A 25,000-nucleotide genomic window follows, 5' to 3' on the forward strand; every position below is an offset into this window, starting at 1 on the left:
GTGTTCTGCATGGCTATCATCCTGTAACCACTGAGAGCCGAGTGGTCTTTTTCTGGTTTGGGGATTGGTATCAACCAACTGTGCAACAATTCTTCAGGGATTTTACCAGTGCCAATGCTTTTGTTGAAGTCTTTTATTATTCCTTCAATCATTTCATCATCTGCCTCTTTCATGTGGCAATATCTTACACCATCCGGCCCTCCAGCACTGTCCTTGGCATGTTTTATCGTTCTGGAAACCTCTTCTGTAGATATCACATCCTCGTAGTTTGCATACGTTTCTGGTGTCAGCACTCTAGAAATATCTCTTTCAACTTCCTTTCTTGAGTCAATATTTCCCTGGTGTGTTTGATGGATGAATCGGTCCAAGAAAGCCCTACCTTTCTCCTCATCAGTTTGGAGTGTCTTTCCTGACTCGCCCTTCACATTCACGGTGGTTTTTGAGTGACCCTGTTCACACATCTTCTTTCGCAGTTTCCAGAACGTTGAGAGTGCCTTCTCAGCTGCAATGTTTTTTACAAACTCTTCCCAGTTTGCTGTTTTGGCCAGATGTGCTTCAGCTTTGAACTTATCTCGGGCTTGCCTTATCTTCTCTTTAGCTGCCTCCCTTTCTTCCTCAGTGACAATGGGGTTCTTCCTCTTTCTTTGCCAGTCCTTAACAGCATTCCTCTTCTCTTTCCACAGGCAAATGAGGCAAATTTCAAATGAGGCAGCCTAGTATCTTCGACTGGAATATTATCTGGCCCTTTAGTTTTTCATTGTTTTATTTTCTTAATTTTTAATCTGCGGGCGTCAACAGAAGCGACTCTTATCCACCGATAAGACCTTCTTCTTTGTAGACTACGACAAAGTGTTCTCCGTGGGACGCCAGGGTCACGCAGCGGTCAGCACGAGCACCGTTGAAGGAATGGAAACGTGTGTTACCGCCGTGAATTCCGTGTGGGGGTGATAGAGGCTGGGGGCACCGAAAATAACGCCAATTTTATAGCACTGTCACAAGCTTTCTACAAATATGTATTACGAATACATGAATAACACTCTTTATGGAAAGTTGATTAGTCATTACGAGTGGTCACGCCCATTCGCACAGGTCTGGGTCTGACCGTGGATTAATTAATAACTTGGGAAAGCCGAGGAAAAATGAACGGATATTCCCGTTTGGCTAGCAGGGGAAACCGATACTTATTATAACCTAGCGAACGGAAGTGAATGCCAGGAAGGAAGTGGTCGTAGTGGTCGACAGTCGACAAACCGCAACCGATAGGCCTAGTAGATAGCTAGGTCTATATTCTAGATCTATTCTATATCTAGATCTAGATCTAGATTTCTAGACACAGGCTGGAAGTACGATTTCATATTTAGATCTATTTTTGTTTTGGCTTTACTGGTTTTATTCACATCATAACTGAGATACGACGGCGCTAATCACTAACGGCCCGGGAGGAGTTTGAGTTCGAACTGACGCACTACTCAACTACTCTTCTCTGCTCTGTGGGCCAACGTAAAGTCTCTGTGATAGGTGAGTTGTGACATTCTCATCGTTTTGTGGTGAGTTGTTTCCGTGAGAATGAACAAATATTTAGATCTATGCCTAGGCTACAGTAGATCTAGTCAGTTGTCCAGTGTACAAAAGCAAACCCTATTGTTGGACTGCTATTTTTTTACGAAGTGACTATTTCTCCGAACGTTCGGAGAAATAGTGCCGATCTTTATTTCTCCGAACGGTTTCCGGCTTCCGGTCTCGTGATTTTTTGCCTATTTATTGCGAGAGTTGGGCGCCAACCACAGAATTCTACACTTAGAATTCTGTATTCTACACTTAGAATTCTGTGGCGCCAACTTTCATTCTGCCTCTGGTCTGGGTTTGGGAAGGAACACCGCATGGCAAGCCCGCCTACAGACAACTTTCTGTAACACCCACCACACACCCACCACCATCATGCACATGTACACACACAAACTTATACACACACTAACTAAACATGATCAGTGGGCAACTTTTGAACGTATGACGAGCTGAGCTGTGGATGGAGAGACAGTATGAGTGAAAGAGCAGGTGAAAGGAAGAATGTACGAGTGTATCCAGAGGCGACAGCAACTACAAGTACAAGACGACGACACCGACCCCCCTGGCCTGGTTCACAGCTCACGAACGAAAGCAATGCGGCTAAGGCAGTGTTTTGCCTATATTATTGTCCATGGTTCGCAGGGTGCAAGGGAATGAGTGAGATTTTCTTTGTGTGTGCCTGCGAAAGGAGGGGGTGGGGTGTGAAAGTCATGCGGACGGGGATGAGCCGCGGGAGAGAACACGGGAATTGAATGAATGAGTGAAACTGAAAGAGAGGAACGACTCACGAGCCCTGGAGTGAATGGATCCTGTGTTTCTATTTTTGTATACTTTGAACTGTTACTGAATAAAGCCCCCCCGTATTCAACAAATCAACCTGGTGACAACAAGTGAGAAAGAGACGAAGTCGAAGTGAAGCTAGGTGAACTTTTTTTCAAAAGTAAAGAGGTTCGGTTTCTTTCTTTTTTATTATTTTCTTTAGTTGACTTTTATTCTCCGATTTGGGGACCATAAAATGCAAAAAAATCGAGTCACGATTGATTGGTCGCGGCCGCAACAAACGCAGATATCTATGCTAGTTCTATGTGTCGTTATCAATAACCCTCCGTAGATCTAGATCTAGATCTAGACAGCACACGAGTGAACACAACACATTAAGTTTAAGAGCAGCACCCTTCATAGGCAACATGTCATATCTGTAGCGAAAAACTGTTTGGAACTGTAGCATTTCTTTATAAATATTTACTGCGGACATTTTTTGGACCGATTGAACCATATTGTAATTGTATACGAACAATCTTTGGTAGGCCTACACTATAATTATAGATCTATATAATATCCGAAATTTGCGGAAAGGATAATTATGTGATTTTAGAGTGTTCGGAGAAATAGTGCCCAGCTTTATTTTCCCGAACGTTCGGAGAAATAGTGCCCAGCTTTATTTTCCCGAACGTTCGGAGAAATAGTGCCTGCCATTTTTTTAGGCCGTCTCGAGCCCGAATAAAAAATTTTCTTATCTAATTCTTATCCGAATATGAAAAAATGTTATTCGGACTCGGGTCTGGAAAAAAAGGAAGTGTCTTCGTACTATAGATCTAACGTTCAGTGCTTCCAATTTTCCGCCATTTTTTAGTTTCCCCCACACCTTTTCTGCCGATCCGATGCCCGCCGCCTCATTGATACGCCCCCCCACCCCCACTCCATGTTTCCCACTTTCTTTGTTGTAGAAAAAGTTAAAATTGATGATTAGCAGACCACCTGGCACCTGCATTATGAGCTGTGTAAAAAAAAAAGACTGATTCGTTCAAATACACAAGCCTGTGTCATCTCGATTGTTTACCAAGAAAAAGTTGTGTTGCTGTGTAGAGCTGAGCTTACGGCAACTTTTGATTCCATAGACCAGCGCACAATTCATTACGTAGATCTACATCAAGACTAGCTTTTATTATTGTATGATCAGTTGCCGGGGGGAAAAAAGACTGACGCGTATGCGACGTTCAACGCCCGGACCGATAGTGCCCCGACACGCACACAGCCACACGTGTGCAGGCCACCCATCCGACCCTGACACACGCTAACGAGCCATCTTTAATTGCTTCTGATGACCTCTTGACAAATAAACATTTATTAGAAGCGCTATAACTTTTCAGGCCGGCCTCAAATTCATCATAAGATAAAAACTCGGCTCCTGCACAAAACGCCATTTTGCCCGAAGTGATCCCGGTCTCTACCCAGCCTGAGGCGAGTCACGAGTGAGGCAGGACTGGAAGCCAGAGTCACGAGTCACAGGAAGTCAGAAGTAATGTCATGCTGGACAAGAATCAGTCCGAATAACATTTTTTCATATTCGGACTCGAGTCCGAATAGTCACTTCGTTTTTTTACTTTCCCTCCCGTCTCATACTCAGTTACCAGTTGTCTATTTTCTGCTAAATATTGATACACTGAACACGAATATCAACTTCATTTCCGTCGCAAATTAATAGTTTTTGAAATAATTGATTGTTTCTAACCGAGATCGACGTGCTTTGGACCAATTGGGGGGTTCCAGGGGGGCCTGCCCCACTGTGCTTTGGACCAATCGGGGGGTTCCAGGGGGGCCTGCCCCACTGGGGTAAAAGAAAATCTGGGGGGTTACAGGGGGGGCATGCCCCCCTGTTTTTACCTATAATTTGATATTTTACAGTTAGATTTGAAGTTGTCTTGAAAATAATTGATTTGCGACAGTTTTAGTGGCTTTATGTGTGATCTGCAGCAAACAGGACTGCAGTTTGACCCCTGAAGCAGTGCATCTATGTGCGGGAGTGAAAGTAAAAAATTACCGTCGGACTTATTAGGCGATCATTTGACTACCTTTCTGAGGATATAGATCTAGATCTAGAATCTAGATATCTAGAGTCGATGTGCCAGACCGCGGCGGTGCCCCCAGCGCGGCAATTGGTCTAGTTTCGGCAATTTCTCACCTACTACATTTGTTTTTGTAAATTTAAAACTGCAGTGATGTCCCTTGCGCTGTTCCGTTTCTTTCTTTCCTCGTCCATTGCGAACACGTGACAATTTTGAATCAGGGATTGAAATTTTGCCGTCGTACCAATTTTGACTTTGTTTTTTTAGTTTTCAGGTGTGTTTGCACTTTTTATCACATATTAAAAGGGAGTTTTTTTAATGATGTCTATTGTTATTTATTTGGTGGATAAATGGCTTCAAATGATTTTGCAACATGATGTGTCGCGATTCGTGCATTTTTCACGTGTTGAGAGAAAATGCCGCAGTAAGGGCACTATGACAATACTTTTGTACCGCAGCGCGGCAATATTGCGCTACTGCCGCGCTGCGGTACAAAGTATTGTCATAGTGCCCTTACCGCGGCATTAGGGGTTTAGGGGTCAACAGAGAGAGAAAGAAAGAACTGCATTGTTTTAGTCAGTTTACTGATGTTGCTGTATTCTTTTGTGTGTGTCTGGAGGGGGGGGGGGTGAGAGAGAGAGTGTTTGTATGTGTGTGTGTGGAGGGGTGTACATGTGTGTGTATGTGTGTGTGAGAGAGAGAGAGAGAGAGAGAGAGAGAGAGAGAGAGAGAGAGAGAGAGAGAAATTTACATTGATGTTTTATTGTAAACCCGTTACCTTGTTATCAGTTTTTTTGGTGCTGCTGTATTCATTTGAATGCATGCCATGTGTTTGTAAATGTGTATGTGTGTGTCTGTGTGAGAGAGAAAGAGAGAAAGACTGACAGACAGACAAATAGATGCCTAACATTGATGTTTTATTGAAACCAGTCATCATTTGTTATCAGTTTTTTATTGTGTTGCTGTATTCATTTGAATGCGAGCATGTGTTTGTAAATTTTGTGTATGCGTGTGTGAGAGAGAAAGAGTGTGTGTGAGAGAGAGTGAGAGAGAGAGAGTGTGTGAGAGAGAGAGTGAGTGAGAGAGAGAGAGTGAGTGAGAGAGAGAGAGAGAGAGTGTGTGAGAGAGTGAGAGAGAGTGAGAGAGAGAGTGTGAGAGAGAGAGTGTGTGTGAGAGAGAGTGTGAGAGAGAAAGTGAGAGAGAGAGAGTGTGAGAGAGAGAGAGAGAGAGTGTGTGTGAGAGAGAGTGTGTGAGAGAGAGTGTGAGAGAGAGTGTGTGTGAGAGAGTGTGAGAGAGTGAGAAAGAGTGAGAGAGAGAGAGTGAGAGAGTGTGTGAGAGAGAGAATGTGTGATCTAGTTACAACCCCACCTGCCAAAACTGATTTGTCTAGCCTGCATGCAATGCATTATTGTCTTTCATTACCTGATACAGGGTGATCCAAAAAAACAACTTTACAACTTTCTTTCTAAATATCTCGCTCAAAAAATGTTCTAGAATGCTGTAATTTGGAACAGACATAATTCATTCAAAAGGAATTTGTTTGATATAAAATCCTTGAAGAAGAAACATGTTTTGAAAACAGAAACAGCTAAAAGAAAAAAGCATCCAAAAACGCAGCAAAGTTCACCAATGTTTAAAAATCTTGTAAAGGAAGTCGTTGAAAGATTAGTTGACCTTTTTCTTTATTTTCTCTTTGACATTAATTTTCCATCCCTGTGATATTTAAACAATATTTTAATTCTTTTACAGAGTTGAAAAAACCTAATGATTTCATTCTGAAATTCCTAGAAGCAGTGCTCCACATTTCCTTCTTTGAACTTTACACATTTTTAACGTGTTGTTCGAAATGTTCAGTGGTGCCCTAACACAAGGACCTGCTAAACCATGAGCTTTTAAAGCCACATACACTGTACATGTTCACTAAGAAGTGGCTTCTAGAGACAATAGAGTGAGGTGCCCAATAGACAGCATTTTTGGAGTTAACATATCCCGCAAGGTGAAAAAGGGCTTTGCACTAAACCAAAATGTCATCGAGGAAATGATCCCTCTTTACAAGACAATCAAGGAATCATGAACACATTGCCATGCTCTGATCCATGTCATCCCGGCCTTGCGAAGATGAACATGGTATCTTAGGTTAAGATCTGCCACGAGAATGCAGACTATTGATGTGTAGTCCTAGCTGTAGATCATCCACGGACAGACGTCTCATGGGACTCGGCTACTGAAATCTGCACTCTGGTGACGTTTAAAGGGCTGCGCATGGTGCTTGTTCGACCTGAAGTCACAAGTGGTCATGTTTTAAAGAACTTTTTAGTTCTGATTCGCTGTAGATCCAAACTGACGAAACTTCTCTACTCATGACGCCAAAGGTCTTGAGGGCACCTAAGCATTCTCTCCATGCCGTGCGCAGAACTTACGGAATGTCAGGGATGGTGAGTTTGTGGAGAGGTACAAAAAGCTCTCTGCTCTTTACTAAATGTAACCAAGATCTACGCAGGCAAACAAAATTTGGAAAAAATAGTACCTGCAGACTTCTGCTGACTTGTTAGACTGCTGTAGCTTGCAATATGGCGCGATTGTTGCAACTTTTAGTGGTAGGTCTAATGCGAACTGGTGTGTCATGCTATGAAAATGGCGACAAGGTTGAAAATAGGTTGTTTTTTTAATGCGCTATATAGAGCAAAACCCTTCAATGGACTTATCTAAAATACACATCACACAAATTCCTTTTGGCTTCCAAATGTTATGTTCAATTCTGAAACGCAAAACTTCAGTATAGAGGAAGATATTTAAAAAACAAGTTGTAAAATTTTTTTTGGATCACCCTGTAGTTGAACAGGCTCTACTTAGAGCCTCAAACAACTAAATCGTCAATGTCAATGTCAGTGTGTAACACAGATTTCAGGCTTCGCAAATTTGATAGGCCTATTGTCCACTCCCCCCCCCCCCCCTTTTTTTTTCGATACCTTAGAGTATTTCAGAAACGTTAAAACATTGCTTTAAAATTGGTCGGCATCTCGCTCCGTTTAGAAGATTTTATCAGATATATGTAGGCCTATGACTCACTGACTCACTCCCTATGTTAAATTCTGACAGTTTTCAGTTATAGATTCTACGGTTCTCTAAGAAGTGGTCCCGGCTAGAACTCCATAGACATTTATTATTCATACATTATGTACACAATCGGAAACAAAACCGGAGGCTGCCTTTAAAAAAAGAGGGGGGGGGGGGGGGGGCGTGGAGAAATTTTAGTTTTTGTTTACATGAAGGATTTTAGTTTTTGCTTTAGGGCTGACTAAATGCAAAATAGGTTACTGCCAAGGTCGAGCAGTCTTGTTTTCTCGCAGTACCACCACTGAGGAGAACTACAATGGCTAAGGCTGGTTTCAATCAAATGAACCCAATCCTGAAAAATAGAAACATCTCAATGAACACCAAAATGAAAGTCCTGAAATGCTATGTTGGTCAACCCTTCTATATGGCTGTGAATGCTGGACAATCACTAAAGACAGTGAAAATAAAATAGAAGCAACAGAAATGTGGTTTCTTAGGAGACTGCTAAGAGTATCGTGGAAGGAAAAGAAATCAAATGAGGTAGTGCTTGATGAAGCTCACGGGGGACGCTCAATGTTAAAAACAATCAGGAAACGACAAATGCTGTTTTTGGGACACCTGAATAGACATAAGGGTCTTGAACATCTGGCTCTCTCTGGCAAAATTGAGGGCAAGCGAGGCAGGGGTAGGCCCTGAACAACATACTTAGGGAACCTTAACCAATGAGTAACAGGGAAAGATCAGGGAAACGTAGCTTTTTTGAGAGCATCCGAGCAAAAGAATGAAGGGAAAACCATGATCGCCGATGTCTGTCGCAGATCTGGCTCTGGATGATGATGATGAGCACCACTGAAGTATCTGAATATTATATTCAGACATTTAAAAATCTTTAGATCTAGCTCTAGAAATTCAATTCGATGCAAAAAATGCTTCTTCCCAGTCTTCGTAGAAAGGCAGAATGAAAGATGACGCCTAAATCTCGCAAGTAACCAAAAAATCTCGAGAACGGAGACCGTTCAGAGAAATAGAGATCTTGAAAGTTTATTTTCGTCAAGCCTTCAGAGAAATAGACCCTTCGAAAAGAAAAAGGGGGGAGGGGGAGGTTGCAGGGTAGTCTGCCCCCTGCTAAATTCACAAAATAACGGGCAGTTTTTAGTGCCAAAATTTTCTCTGCACACTAAAAAAACGTTAGAATAGTGCGGAAAATAGTCTCACATGGGTTTGGATATTTTCTATAAATTTGCCTATGGTCTTTTAATCCTCGCAACTCAGTCAGTTTTTTTTACTCGACTTCCGTTTTTGTTTCCGATTTTGTTTATAATAATAAATGTCTATGGAGTTAGGCCGGGACCACTTCTCCCGAAGAGTGCCGATTCTACATTCATCACTCATGTCCATGGGAGCCTTTTTTTTAAAGAGGGGACGAGTCAGGTGATCATCCCGACCCGACCCGATCCGATCCCATCTGCAAATAGGCACCCGACTACTTGAAAAAAAACCCAGTCTTCTGTCCATTTTGCTTGCACAAAATAAATTGTGCATCTCTCACTCTCGTTACAATCCCACAAAACATTTCATCACTGTCCATAATGCACAAAATGATAGCAAACGATAAACATTGTACTAAACATTCAGGTATCTTGTAAAATGTGTTAATTATGGAAAAGCGATAATAGGCTTAATTACAAATAGTTCGGATGTTGTGATTGGCTCTTGAATTTATGGGCCGTAGAATTATCACTTCCGATTTTCTGACGGCCTTCCGCATAAATATCCACTTCCTTTTATAAATACTTTTTCTAATATAATTTTACAGTGGAGGAGACTGCATCTTGTTCATTTGTGTGTGTCGTAGTAAAATGAGGCTCTCATCAAAGTAATAGAAAAGAGGCATTTTTCTGCCTTTTAGGCAATTATTTTTATTGAATTTTTGTTGTTGTAGTGGCTCAACATCTTTAAATGTCACTTTTTATTTCCAGAAGGGATTTTCCCCTCATTGGTGGTACAAAACATGAAAGTGACAAAAGTCTTTTGATTGGTCATTAACCCCTTCAATGCCGCTGGTAAATAGGCCCCTGGGCTGGGGGAAATCCTTTACACCATGGCTGCTCAGGGGTGACCCCTACTCTACATCCCATACCTTTTTTATATATGAATATTTCCTCTTGAATTTCTACATCCATTCTACTTTAAACCACATTTCTATTGATACAATTTTGGGGGAATTTCATTAAGAGATAGATGAGAAAAGTTGGAGTTAGTAACATGATGCCAAAAGCAACACCACCAAACAACAAAAACAACACATTCGAGTAATGATAAACTGAGATTTTAAAAAAAAGGGGAATAGATCTAGAATCTACATGTTGTGTGAGTGTTTGCTGGTAAAGAAGAAGCGACTAGAGGCCTTTCCTACCTTATACAACGCTCGTACAAATCCATATAACCTATGCATGTAAGCCCATCTGTGTTTACTGTCAGTAAATCATTTTTGTGTGGCAGATGTGTTAGATCTAGGTCTAATCTTCTCTTCGAGCTAAAATCTGAATCTTACGCTTTCAAATGGGGGGAAAAAGGAGGTAAACATAAAGGGCAGGCACCCCAATAGACCTAAGAAGGACAAGACTTTAGCTGTAACTTCCCTTATAATTGGTATAAAAATAACCACTGTCACAGGCCCGTAAATTCTACGGACGCGGCATGCCGACAGCGAAGAGGCTAAATCTAAATGAACCTATTTTGATAATCTTCATCTTGTTAAAGTGAAAGAACTCGATCCTGGTTAGAGAGACCTATTTTTGGCAATTACTGAAAATTATTAATACAATGTCTTTTCCGTCGTAGCAAAGGAATTTGACCGAGCCGTTGACAAGGGATCACCGCTCGCGACACGCAGCAGTTCCAAAGTGGCTTAAAATTGCTGTACACAAGGAACATAAAAACACTATATGCCTGTCATGGTTTACTGAAATAAAAGTTGACCAATCAGGCGCTTGTCAATTTTTGGGCATGTGCAGTTATTGGCAGGCCTATAATTTTACAGCTTGTTATGAAAAAAGTACCCATTTATCTAGAATAAAACTAGAATAGAAGAAGTCAAGATGTATTTGCAATTAAAGGAGGTGCGGGGGTTGCCTGGTTTTAGAGGTAAAATTAGGGAGAAAATGGCCACCAAAGTTTGGTGACTTCCAAAGCTTGAAAGTCCTTGGAAATTGAAAATTTACATTTTTTGTTCCTTTAATCAATGTTTTTCAATAAGATTCATACACAAATGTGTTTTTGAATAGACATATAAAAAGTGTTGAGCTAAACAGAAAATTCAATAAAAATTACCAAAATAGCGGAAAAGTGCTGGTTTCTTTGATTTCAGTATTTTGATGAGGGCCTGATTTCACCACGATCATGCCGCACTAATTTATATATATGTAAAGTTTCTTTTTCCAAGGACTCAAACTTAAGTCACCAAACTTTGGCGGCCAATTCTCACTAATTTTGCCTCTGACATCAGGCGACTCCCACCTTCTTAAATCAATCGCAGAATCTCAACTTTCTATTCTCAAGATAGCTGAGTATTTCTTTTTCCATCGAAATCTAGACAAATGAACACACATTAAAGTTGCTGAGCCAAAAAATGAAAATTTGATAAAAATTGCCGAACTGGTAGAAAAATGCCATTTTCTTTGATTTCATTATTTGACGAGCACCTGATTTCACCACGATGCCTCTCATGTCAATCTTTGTTATCAAATGTTGTTCTTAAATGTTAGCATTTTTAGAGGATTATTTTCAGGATAGGCTTTAATCTCAAGTGTTTTTCTCTACAGGTGCAGAACAGAAAACGCCGCCATGAATAAAACTGGAATTTCAGTTCATTATTATAATGAAGGACTCTTTGAAAGGATAAAAGAAAGTTTTATGAATTTTGTGGAGCCATCATCATTTAAATTGTATATTTCAAAGTATTCCAAAGATGTGTTGAACAAATTTGATGAGGTAAGTAAAGCATTTCTATTTTCTCTTAATAACATACTGTAAGATTACTATCATATGATTTGGTGATTAGAACAATGCTTTTATCAAGTCCCTTTCTTTTTGCCACCAATCAGTGAGAGAGGTTTTTGGTTACTCAGTGACATCCTTTGAACAATCAGTATGTAGAAATTTGAAATTAGAATATTTTTACTTTACTTGATTGATCTAGATCCATAGCTTTTTTTTTTTTTTAGGTTGGTAGACTTCTCAGTACAGTTTTAGCGGAAAATATGGGGGTCTATTGCAGACAAGTTGTCTGCTTTGACTCAATTATGCTTGATATGTACATTTCATTTTGATTTGAATTTTAGTTATACTTAAGTTGACTGGCAGCACTTCGACATAGTAGTGGTCTTTCTTGTTGGCCAATTCTAGTGCATTAAGGCCATTTGTTCTGCATATCAGACTACCCATTTGAGATGTAATTATGCTTATTAAGATATCAAAAGCTTTAAAAGTAATAGGCCTAGTTATTACATTTTTGGTAACCGCCCCTTCTTCTTCTCCTCCTCCCTTTTCTACTTCTTGTGTATCCCGTCTTCTATGCCACGCCCTACCCTTCTTACGGAGCGTGAGATACCCCCTCCGCCCTCTTCCCAGGCCCTCTGTCTGATCCACTATCACATACCCTTGCTACCCGCATAGAACCCCACCCCCGATTAAGGCCAGATAACCCCCCCCCCCCCCCCCCACCTATGGAGGATGACGCCTTCAGTCTCCCTTCCAAGGAAGGACGTAGTCTGTCACTCCCCTCCCAAATCCCCCAGAAAGCTGCTGTCCAGTCAAAGGTGGCAGCCGTGCAAATGTTCTGCCTCCGCTACAGAGTACAAGGAGGAGACGGAGCTCATGGAAGTCACAGCCTTTGTGCTCCAAAAACAAAAAAATCAATAAAATTGCAGTCCTGCTATGAAATGCCGGAGGACTCTGGCCTTCCTTTGCAGATTTGCAAAACCTAAAGGCCACACTATGACCATTTGAGTCCCGCACGCTAAATGATCTTATTCAGTTGTGAGCGCCATAAAACTCTTACCATACTGAAACTGAAACTACGAGGGTCGTTCAAAAAGTTTTGCCTCCTCTTCAATAACTTCTAAACTAATCAAGATATCTTCATGAAATTTGTACACAATTGACTTTCAATATGTATACTCTCAAAACCAAAGACAGAATTATGCTATGATGTCACACTTTTATGCTATTGCTGTTTAATCAATGAAGCTAGGGTACATTGTCGCCGAAAAAATGGCGTCCAGCAAATCTATGAATGTGCGCTTAAAACAAAGAGCTGTTATTGAGTTCCTAACTGCAGAGGGAGCTGCACCAATCGATATTCATAGGTGAATGAAGTTTGTCTATGGTGAAGCATGTGTAGATGTAAGTACTGTTCGAAGATGGGCAAAGGAGTTCGCTGAAACCAGTCCAGCAGAGACAGATTTGCTTGACCAAGCTCGATGTGGTTGTCCCAACTCTGCCAGTGATGTTGAACACCAGGAGAGAGTGGATGAGATCATTCAAGCAAACCGGCAGATCAAAGTAAGAGATGTCAGTGAAATGCTAGGGATTTCTGTAGGGAGTGCTCAGTGTATTATCCATGATGTATTGGGTTACAGAAAATTGTCTGCATGGTGGGTTCCCCACATGTTGCCACCGGAGCTGAAATTGAACCGAAGTCAAGTTAGTGATGAACTCCTGGCTCATTATACAGATGAAGGTGAAGCTTTATTACGCCGTATAGTTACAGGAGACGAGACTTGGGTACACCATTATGACCCAGAGAACAAAAGACATTTGAAAGAATACAGGTACTCTGGCCCACCTAGCCCCAAGAAGTTCAAATTTTTCATCAGCAAAGAAAGTGCTTATGACAGTGTTTTGGGACTGCGATGGTCTGGTTCATATGGAATTTTTGGAACAGGGCTCCACTATCAACTCTGAACGATATATTGAGACCCTGAGAAAACTTAGAGCACGGCTGTCACGAGTTCGGCCAGGAAAAAATGCAATTTTGCACCACGACAACGCCCGTCCACACACGAGTCGACAAACTCAAGATGCTATGAAAAGTCTCAGATTTGAAGAGACCTTACCGCACCCATCATACAGTCCAGACCTTGCTCCATCTGACTTTTATCTTTTTCCTAAGTTGAAGGAGTACCTCAAAGAAAAACATGCAGATGACAATGAAGTGGCTGGTTCAGAGGAAAACCACATTAATTTTTTGCCGACGGCATCCAACAACTTATTCGACGTTGGCGGATCTGCATCGACAAAGAAGGCGGCTATGTTCAAAAGTAAAGGTACTGTTATGTAGCAGAAATCCTAAGCTTTCATTTTGGTGGATAACTTTTGTATGTAGCATCAGTAATAAAGAAATTATGAGCTTGGAGGCAAAACTTTTTGAACGACCCTTGTATTTTGGGGTAAAAGGCCTAAAGAATTGAGGTCAAAGATGGAGAGGAGAAAAGTAGGGCCAACCAGCATCGCTGAGTAGCTCAAGTGATATTTATTTGAAAGATTTTCACTATTCTGTTGCCAACCAGCATCGCTGAGTAGCTCAAGTGATATTTATTTGAAAGATTTTCACTATTAGTATTCTGTTGCATTCATTGACACAGGGTGAGATAGACGCTGAGATAAAGTGTAGAGGTGTCTACAATGGAGCAGTAATGCTTCTCAATAAACTGACCAAATACCGTGGTTGGTTTGAATGTGCTATGAATGTGCTGAGGGATCCCGATATGAAGCTGGCGAATGCTGCAGAGGAGATGGAAACGATCAAAAGTAGGTACTTGTTTTAAACACAACCATTTACCTGTATTTTAATTTAGTATTTGTGAGGCTATGTTTATGTAAATTGTTTTAAGCTCTATTGATGCATTTGAAGAAAAAAGTGAAGAAATGAATGAACCTGGAGAATAAAAAACGTATAGACGGAGGGGTTTGGGGGGGGGGGGGTAGAAAGGGGTGACACATACAGAAAAGAGCCTGTGTTCAACAAGTGCTCATTACTGTTGAATTGTTTAATGTAACCTAAAGCTCTAATGATAAAAAAATATTTATTTAAAAAATGGCACAGCAGGTGAAAGAAATTGGCGGAGGAGGGGGGGGGGGGATTTTTATATTACATTTCCAATTTTTGGAATTCCCTTTCGACATTTTTGTGGAAAATATGGTTAGAGAGAAAGACAGACAAATTGACAGGTGACAGACAGAGAGAACATAGGTGTAGTGGTATTTTGGTGCAGTATGCTACAATAGAATGGTCAGTTTGTTTGGGTTTTTTTGCTTTAAATGAACAGTTGAAGCTTCTGTAGCCACACCAGAGTGGATGCCATGAAATGATTGTTTTGTTTTATTTTAATTATTATTATTTCTATTATTATTATTATTATTATTACTTTTATGTTTTTGTCTTTGTTATTATTATTGTATTATTATTAATATCGTTATTATCATTGCGACGATAGTATATTTTTCTTTTAGAAATGAATTAAGTTTGTCATTGTCATTGTTATGCCAGCCTACCACCTGAAGCCATGAGCAACAACTTGATTGTGTTACATTTCGCTCTCAACAGTGAAACATGATGGTGATGTGGGGGGGGGGGGGGGGGGGATGGTGGTAAAGGACATGTAGCCTGCTGTTGTGCTTCCAGTTAGGTGGCAAAGAATACTGACGATAAGCTCAGTCTAATCGTGAATAACATTGTAATACTACATAACATTTGTTGTGACTTCTTTTCAGTGAACTATGATGCTGAGCTGGAGAGAAGTGGATTGTTCTTGAATTCAACTGGAGTCCAGACTCCTTCGGTATATGCATTTTACTTTTCTTTCCTTTCCTTTTCTCTGTTGAAAAATTTAAACGTCATTTGTGTCACAACAGTGTGGAATCAGGCTTTCATCAATTTTTAGGCGTATGAAGCTATTGGTATCACCTTACAGTATGTTCGCTTGTCATTCGTGGGAGGAAAAATATACCAGTCTGTCTTGAACGTTTTGTGACAACGGGGTCTGAATAGTCCAGAAATCGAACATCAGGGGGGGGGTTGTTGTCTTGCTTTCTTAAAAACGTTCAAGATTATCCGTGAGCTCATAGACCTGACCATATTGCAGGGACTTTTCGATTACACTGTGTGTGTTGTCCACTTCCTTTTGCATTTTTTCCTTTTCAAAGTATTGGTGTTCAACAATTTGGCCCTATCTGGTACAAATGTTGCTGATTGCATTTGGCAAGATAACGTGGTGTGATAAGTACAGCCATCACTGTATATATATATATATATATATATATATATATATATATATATATATATATATATATATATATATATATATATATATATATTTATATATATATATATATATTTATATATATATATATATATATAACAAGCTGGGCCCTCTTTCGATGAAAGGAATGATCAGTGCATTAACATCAACTGAAAGTCATTGACCTACTATATTTACGCTCTACTGGAATTGAGCAATAAATCTTGAGGGAAAAGTGACACCTGTGTTTCCAAGTTGCAAAATATATAACAGACAAAGGATGCCAGAAAAAGCAATGATGGGCATCAAACGAAAGGATCAGAGTCGAATTTACCACCAAGTAAAAAAAAATCATGAGGCTAGATGTATACGGGTCGCACACTTAAAATAGTGCTCAGTATTGCGTGACAATGCGCCATAGTATCGAACGGAAGTACGACTTGAAATAAACGAACCTGGCGGATTTTCTAAAATAGAGACAGAAGCGTCGGCCTACAAAAGCGATCGGCGAAATAAAGAAATTTAGCTTTTTGCAGTAAAACTGTCTCAAAACTGAAAAAATGAAGGGCGTCATGATCTGGAGAATATTTTAAAGAATCTTTTGGCGAAAACCGCATGTCGATCGATGTAGCCATTAAAAAGCCTTTTGAATAGCAAAATTCGGCCACCACAAATAGATAATAGATGGAGGTGGCATATTTATTGTCAGTAGGCTCCTCCAGAAAGTTACTGACACAAGAAGAGATTTCATTGGCAATCAATGGTCCTTCTCCTTGGTGCCAAACATGACACTTCACATCTTTGGTTACCGAATTAAAAAAAATATAGACAGCTAATTTGGTCCTGTTATGATATAGTGCAACAGATGCGTTCAACGCTGTACTAACAATAAATCCGCTTCCAAGTCTATGTACACAAGACATAATCTGGTCCCATCCACTGGATTTTGCACAAGCTTCATGTTGGATTCTTTCTCCAACCTTGCCTACATCCCATTGATCCTTCCGACACATACAACAACAGGTTGCTCTTTTTTTAACATCTCTCTAAAGTCGTCTGGGACAATGTGTGACTCTTTCCGTTTTCTTTGGTACTCTCTATAAAGGCCTCTGAGGCTTTGAAAGTGATAGTCAAGATAGATTTGCCTGTAGTCTGTCTGTTTTAATGGGAAAGCAATTTCGTCAAGTTTGTCGAAGAATTACTTATCACAACATTGCTTGTCCTCTTCTGCTCTCTGGTAATTTGACAGTCGTGGAGCTCCCATCCCCAAGTCATGTAAACTGTCTTTGCAAAAGTCACGAATAACCACTGTGTGAGGGCAGTTGTATACAAACTCATTATTTTGCATATAGGTAGAATGTATGAGATTTTTTTCAAATTGAAGTGTGGAGCTGGAAAGATGAAGTTGAAGGTTTGTTAAAGAGAGAATTTTCATAGCGAGTTTCTTTTTCTTTTGAGAGACAAATTAAGTATCATCAACCCAGCCCTGATTAACTAATCAATGATTCAAGAATGGTGCATGACAGACACAGCAAGGGGCGCACACTTAATTAAAGAAAATTAAGAAACTCGAAAAGCGGTAATAAAAATATTTTCCGATAGTTGTACCGAATGTGAAATAAGCGCCCCTTAGCTGTCAATCATAGGCTTTTGAAAGAATTCATTCGTCAGTAGCTTTTGCCACAATTTACTGACTTGGTCGAGTCAGTATTAACATTTCGTTGATGCCATCTTGCCCTTTTTCAACAACACTACCAAACCTAGTGATAGATTACGCAAACTGCCTTGACAAAATCTTCTAGCTCTCAATAGGGTTCAATCTGAGTCAAAGCTAGCAAAGGCAGCACTTTGTTTTGATGTTAAATCAGTCTGTTTTGACAAAGGCCACAGTCCTGTGGGTCACGCCGCCTACACCTTAACAAGCCGCTGAATCTGTGCGATTCCACCGCCCATTCGCCACCGGGCTGCAAAACTAGCACTTGGGCGGTTGAGTCACGTGGAAATGGGGACTGGTGTGATATAGGGGATTGCTTTACTGTAGGATTGAAACGCTTTGCAATAATCTTTCTAACTGGGAATTTTAACATGAGGTGTATCAAAGGCTGTACTACTTAAAGGGATCAAGAAGTGATTTTCGAAAATTTTGTCACTTAGGCGGTTGAATCACGCGGCTAGCGATATACGTCTCTTAACTGGTTGTTAAATCAAAACTAATGAACCAATTTGATATTGGCGATTGAAGGAGGTGGGGGTCGCCTGGTTTCAGAGGTAAAATTAGTGAGAAAGTGGATGCAAAAGTTGAGTTATTTCCTTAACTTGAGAGACCATGGAAGCTAAACATTTACTTCTTTTATGCCTTTAATCAGTGTTTTTCCAGTAAAATCCACTCAAAAATGTGTTCTTTAATGGGCATGAAAGGTGTTGAGCCAAAAAAAAAAATTCGATAAAAATTCAGTCCGATGTCGTGCACCAAACTGTGCAGTTCGCTTCAACTCTGAGAGACTTCCATAGAGCTTTCTCTCAAGGGGAACCACATTCTGCCACATCTGTGTGCAAAGGGTGGCGTAGCGCGGGCAGTGCTGAAGGATATGGTTGGCATCCTCTTGGTACATATGGGTATATATATATATATATATTAATATATATTTTGGATATGTAAAATGTGTGTGAGTGCGTGTGGGGTGAGTGTGCTTTTACTTCCTCAGCAGAAGTGTCTTGATGATCCCGACTAATTTGGTATCTGTTACGTTTTTCCTTTCACAGCCTCCTGTCCAATACCCAACAGGTGAAGTTGGAAGTGACTTTTCTCTTCTATCTGCGAACTGTAAGTGAAAACTGTTAATTTTTTTCCCCAGTGCGATGACTTCCTTGTGTGTGTGTGCGTGTGGGAGGAAGGGGGGGGGATGTGAGTGTGAGTGTATGGGTGTGTGTGTGTGTGTGTGTGTGTGTGCGCTTTGGGGGGGGGGGGGGGGGTTAAATGATCTGTATGTTATTGAATAAATTACTGGACTGAAGCTGGATAAGTGATTGGATTCAGCCCATTGATTTTACCAAATATTTTAAAGCAGTCAAGATAAAACATTTAGCCTGCAATTTAAAGGAAGAAAAGTGGAAGTAAGAATATTGGGGATGGCCTGTTTTCTGTTCATTTTATTTTTGTAAGGTCCCTCTGTGGAGGCTATGGTTGTTTTGCTTTGGTAGAACCAAAAGAACTTTGTCAATTCACGAATCTTAAGATATTTTTTTGTTTTGCTTGTGTACAAGTGTTTATGTACATCTTTGTGCATGTGAGTGCTTGTGTGAAATTTCAGTTGTTTTTCTTTTCCCCCTTTGTCAATGCAAAAATGAGAGAAAGAGAGAGACAAAGATGAGACTGTGGGTGGTTGGCAGGTGCTCTGGTGTGGTTTGCTCCTTCTTTCCTATCAAACATCTATTGTCCTTATCTCCCCTTCTTCTTTTTTATGTTTATTACTCTCTTGTAACACCTCTAATCTTCTGGCGTTCATATGACCTTATGCAGTTGCGAGTGTCGTAAAATCTCTACTTAAACTAAACTAAAAGATGAGACTTTTTTTGCTGTTTTGTTGATGTGCAAATGTTAATGTATATTAGTTCTTGTGTGTGCGTGTGTGAAATTTCTTTTTTTTTATTATTCTTTTTTTCACCTTGCTGCTTCTTTTAGCAAGCTCAGCATCATTTGAAAATGATGCTGATCCAGATGTACTGCAAGGGGACTGTCCTGTGGTTCCGCCCTATGGCAACAAGGAAGAATTCAACAATGTGACCTTCACCTTGAAAGCCCCTCCCACAGACGATGTCCCTGCTGCAGAGAAAGCGGATGGGGACGAAAATCAAAGTCCACGTAGTGAGCCCCCGAAACGCTCTAAGAAACTCGCTAGTGATGGACCCAAGCGAATGTCCAAGACACAAGATTCTGCTCAGGTAGGATTATATATTTTTGCTTGAAATTCATCTGTCAAATGCCAGCAGCTAATTAGTGTAATTGTTTGTTGTTGTGTAAAATATTTAACACAAAAATAGACCCGTTAAGATGGCCCACTACTAAAAAATACCTTTTTCTTAAGAAAAGAACATCCGCATCTTTGTGAAGCAAAAATTCTTGACTCTTTTTGAAGATATTATGAATATTGATAAAGACAAAATCTGGCTTATGCCTACCTGGGAATAGGTAAATCCTTGGCTTTTCATAGTTCATTTGAGTGCAAAGTTATGCGTGTGTTTGATGTCCATGATAGGCTGAAGGGGTAAAAGATTTCTATACTTGCATTTTATTTCCACTGAAAATCTCTAGAGGATTGTAATCTCTAACTTAAATGTACAATATCACTGTGTAGTTAAGGCAAAGAACATTTTCATGTCTTGTTTGTTTTGTTTTTTTGTGTATTTGTCTGTGTGTGTATGTGTTTGTGTGTGTGTATGTGTGTGTGTGTCTATGTCTGTGTGTTTGTGTTTGTGTGTGTACATGTTTATGTGTGTGTGTGCCTGTTTTGTTTACATTCATACCTTTATTGTCGTAATAGTAATAAACTAAGTCTGTGTTGTAAGGGCTGGACTCTTCACATAACTCACTTGAGCCTGAGCTATATTTCACCCTTCCCCTCAGGGCAGTGCCACTGACTGAAGTGTCTTTAGGCCATTCTCAAAGGGGGTGGATTAACATGTTCTTATGCACAGTAGAATATTAAATGGGCTAATTTATCATACTGTGCTGGAACAACATATTGGGGACTGCTGCGTTTTGTTTTCCTAATCCTTACTATCATCCTTTTTCCTCTACTTCTTCTGTATGTTTGTCACTCTCTTGTGAACTGCTGTTTCCAGGGTGCCTTGATAGTCGAAGCTACCTTTGTAGTGTTGAGGCTATAGAGGTGAGCAGAGTAGGCCTGATTCTCCGTTAGGACTTCTCTGTTGACATCCACTCCTTGGCGCTCATATGATCTTATGCAGTTGTGAGCACCGTAAAACCTTACTAAAACTTTTTCACCCGACATCAATTGCAGCCTGACTGTTTTAGGGTATGATGAATCGTTAACCACAAAAAGAATGTGAAATCTATCTTAATTTTTTTAATGCAACAAAAAAAGAAAGAAATGCTCTCTCAGAAAAAGAAAACTGCATCTAATTTGTCCGAATAGTTTAAATCTTATAAATATTTTAAAATGGCAATGTCTGGGAATTACGCAATTTTTTTTTGCGCCCAATTTATAATAAAAATCATCTATCGCAATGCGAAGGTGACTGACTTAGTCTATTACTGCTCAAAAAGTGTCCACATAATTTCACAAAATTTTTAACGAAACGGAGCAAGTGGGTCAGCTGTTGGTTCACCGCTTCCTTTAGCTTGTAACCGAAAAACAACAGAGATATCAATCGAAAAAGCACTTTCTGTAAATACACAGGATTAGGCCACCGGGCCAGCTGGGCATCCCATAAATACATGGGAATAGGCTCAAATGAGTTAATAATCAAAAGATGTGAGTTCGATTCCTTCATAGAGACCATACATACTTTATTTGATTTTTGTTAGTTTTTCTGATGGGGTGTGTTCTACACAGCCCACTTCAGCCCTGCACTGACAGTCAGGGTGGAAGCTGCTTGCCTTTGAAATGATATGAACTGTGTAGATGGGTGTGTAAACATTTGCAAGCATGTACAGTGGAATCCTGTTATAACGAGAGGGAGGGGACTGGTACGAAATGTTCGTTATAGCAGGATTTTCGTTATAAGGAATCCAATAATAAATTCAAAGGAACTGATTAAGTAGGCCTTATCTATGAATTTGATGTTCTGTTTATTTTTAAAATGTTTTTTGTTATTATAATGTATGTCTGATGTCTGACATGTAAGAATGGGAAGGAACTATTTTGTGAATGTTGAAATACAGTCAAACCTGTCCTGACGGCCACCTCTATATGACGGCCACCAGTACAAACGGCCACTTTCCATTTCCCCCCTTCCGTTTTTTCTATATAATTTAACTGTGTAAAACGGGCACCTGTCTAACGCGGCCGCAGCCACCATATTTTAACACACAACCCCTATCACACTAAGCAATAATACCTGTCTTAGACGGCCACCTTTGTGACTCCATTAAGTTTTGTCATAAATTGTGCATTGGCCCCTGGCGTTGTGGGCGAGCCGTCATAATTCAATCACCTGTCGTTGTTGTTAGATAGTCCCTCCAACCGATCATGTTGCGTAGGCCCCTCCCACTGTTGACCAATAGCTACTAATTTTCAGCTGTTGTTGAGGTAAGCGTGTGATCCCTCATAACCCGTAAGCCCCGCCCAGAACTCTTACACTATTCGTAAGTGAGATGAGTGGTCACTGTTTACCCAGTCTGTAACAAAGTAACAAAGGACGTCATCATGAACTTGTAACAGAAGCTTCGCCCGTTCTCCTAGTGGTGGCGACCCATGTGTTTGTTTTAACATGGCACTCGGTCTTCCTCGTCTGATACATTTCGTTTTATTGTCACCCTTGTGCAAAATCAGCAACAAATAAAAATTACAAACAAGATACAAACCACCACCACCACCACCAACAACAACAACAAAAACAACAACAATGCGGCTACTTTCGATTGGGATCTCAGATGGGAATGGTTTGTTTTCTTCATCTTGATCAGTCCTGCCTAAGACGGCCACCTGTCTTATACTGCCACTTTTCTCCTTGACAATGGGTGGCTGTCTTACACAGGTTTTACTGTAATGATTCTTTAATATCACAATTATTTCCCCTTCTTGATACGTCACGTTTTGCCTCGTTTTGGAATCCACACGAGATTTCAGTGTAAACTAAACTAAATAAAATCAGTTCACCGGCAGGTAGGCAAGAGAGCGACTGTGTTTTATCTTCCTTTCAAGTAATATCTTTTTATAATGTGAGGCCATATGCAGCCGTCACACCACAGTTATCTGCCCTGATGATGATTTTGTCCAACATGACCTCTTGGTCTTATTTGATCAAAAATCAAATCAGGTTTTTTTCTCTAGCGTTAGCGATGTTGACAGCTCGGCGTTGGTGATCAGAAAGAAAGTTCTCTAGGCTAACTCGCCCGCTGTATTTTCCCCCCACCCCACCACACCCTGTTGTGCGTTCCGATTGCTTGCGCACGTCATACATTCGCTCCATCCATCACAGCATTGTGACCTCTCCATCCCCGCATCGGAGAAATGAGAGGCATGGAAGTGGAAGGCCTAAATAATCTAGACTAGGCTGGCCTATCACACGATGAGTTCTGCTTCACAACGGCTTGTCACACCCTCCCCACTCATTCGCTCCAGCCTTCATTGTTGGCACACATGGGCTCTCCCATTCTTTGTTTTGCTTGATCACTAACAAGTTTCTCAGCTGGCGAGGTTTTACAAGTATAAATGGCCTATGTGCTGTGCATAGCAGCAGCAATATTCCGCTATAACCAACTCGCGCATTTATCTGATTGCACTATAGCAGTATTTTATTTACAAAGATAAAAAAGTGAAAGAAACGGGGTTTTAGAATAGTGTCTTTATGACAGACTTCTCGTTATTTCAGGACTTGTTATAAGTGGACTCCACTGTACAATGATTTGTCATGGATGCTATTTCCTTATTAAATCTCAGCAGCAATATTATGTTTCAAATATGCGTCACGACGCAGTGGAATCAGGTGCTCGACAATTTTTGGGCTTGTTGAGTTATTGATATCACCTTAAAGCTTGTTCATTTGTCTCTCTTTTGATGAAAAAAATACTATATACCTTGAACACAAGTCGAGATATTTTTCGAATGAAGGAGGTGGGAGTAGCCTGGTTTCTGATATAAATTTAGCAAGAAAATGGCTGCCAAATTTTAGTGACTTCCATAGCTTGAGAGCCCTTAAAAATTGAAATGAAAAATTTTTTGGTGCCTTTAATGAACCTTTTGCAGTAGAATCCACAAAGAATTTTAAAAAATTGACATGAAGAGTGTTAAGCCAAAAAACAAAAATTCGATGAAAATTGCCATGCCAAACTGGCAGAAAAATGCTGGTATCTTTTTGTGTCATTATTTTAATGAGCACCTGATTCCACCAAGATGTCTCACATATTACATTGTCTTTGTCTAGCCTAAAAACTAGTTCAGCATGATCATTTCTTTATTAAATCTCAAGAGCATGTGTAACTGTAAATGTTGTTTCAAATATTACATTGTCTTTGTTTAGCCTGAAAGCTCTGGTGACCAGAAACGCCAGGCCGACCCACTGACAGAAGGAGAGGCCAGAGGTCAAGGGCAAGGTAACCTGAATGTCACAGGAGATCTGCCAGCCAAGGAGGTCAGCGAAGTTCAAGAAAAACATATTCTATCATCAGAGGCAGAGAATCTCGAAGGAGCCGTGGGAGGTGCTGACCCTGAGACAGCAGACCATGAGTATATGGATATTACCTATTCAACTGAGTGAGTGAAGTTTCTGACTCTTTTGGTTAGATAAGTTAAGATAAGATATGATATGATGAGATAAGATAATATGAGATGGGATGAGACGAGAAAAGATAAGATGAGATGAGATAAGATAAGATAAGATGATACTTTATTGTCCCTGTGGGAAATTTTTCTTGGTTGTACTAACGCATCATCATTGCCTTTCTCACCCTGGATCAGCATATAGGCCACAAACAAACACTTTCCACCTTTTCCTATCCTGGGCTAGTTGCTTGATGTCACTCCATGTCTTCCCACTTTTCTGTACATCCATTTCCGTGACTCTTCTCCAGGTTCCACATGTAGATAATATAATGTAGGCCTACATAGAATTTAGATTATATATGTGAGGGATCATGGGGAAATCAGGGGCTCATCAAAATAATTAAATCAAAGAAACAGGCATTTTTCTTCTAGTTCGACAATTTTTGTCGAATTTTTGTTTTTTGGCTCAACACTTTTCATGTCCATATAAAAATACCTTTCCATGTGAATGAAGGGGGTCTCATGGCCAAGAGGTTAAGGTGTTTGCCTCTCATTCAAAGGTCCCAGGTTCGAATCCGGGAAGCAATCGAAAAATTTTCTTCTCCAAAATTGTCTACTTTCACCTCCTTTCCTGCTCTCTAGCAATTTTCTGTCGTCTGCTTTCGTTTTTATTTCTGCCCTCCACCCCTTTTGCCTGTGACTCATTCTGCAGCCTTTCTACTGCTACTTCTTGGCTCCTTCTTACTGCTGTCTTTCAGCCACACCCCTGATCTTCAGGTAG

The 25,000-nt window shown here is 40.3% G+C and overlaps 1 protein-coding gene across 1 annotated transcript in view; it reads left to right on the plus strand.

The window, feature by feature from the left end:
* The first annotated feature begins 289 nt into the window (after positions 1–289).
* The window catches only part of LOC101854413, a 34,217-nt gene continuing 9,506 nt past the window's right edge, over positions 290–25,000 (plus strand). The window contains exons 1-7 of the mRNA XM_005098934.3: positions 290–1,518; positions 11,294–11,462; positions 14,117–14,282; positions 15,246–15,313; positions 18,536–18,596; positions 19,455–19,714; positions 23,978–24,210. Of these exons, the coding sequence (XP_005098991.1) occupies positions 11,316–11,462; positions 14,117–14,282; positions 15,246–15,313; positions 18,536–18,596; positions 19,455–19,714; positions 23,978–24,210 (935 nt within the window). The 5' untranslated portion in view covers positions 290–1,518; positions 11,294–11,315. The remainder of the gene's footprint in view (positions 1,519–11,293; positions 11,463–14,116; positions 14,283–15,245; positions 15,314–18,535; positions 18,597–19,454; positions 19,715–23,977; positions 24,211–25,000) is intronic.

This window comes from Aplysia californica, unplaced genomic scaffold (genome assembly GCF_000002075.1).
Source record: "Aplysia californica isolate F4 #8 unplaced genomic scaffold, AplCal3.0 scaffold00197, whole genome shotgun sequence".
Classification (NCBI taxonomy): Eukaryota; Metazoa; Mollusca; class Gastropoda; order Aplysiida; family Aplysiidae; genus Aplysia; species Aplysia californica.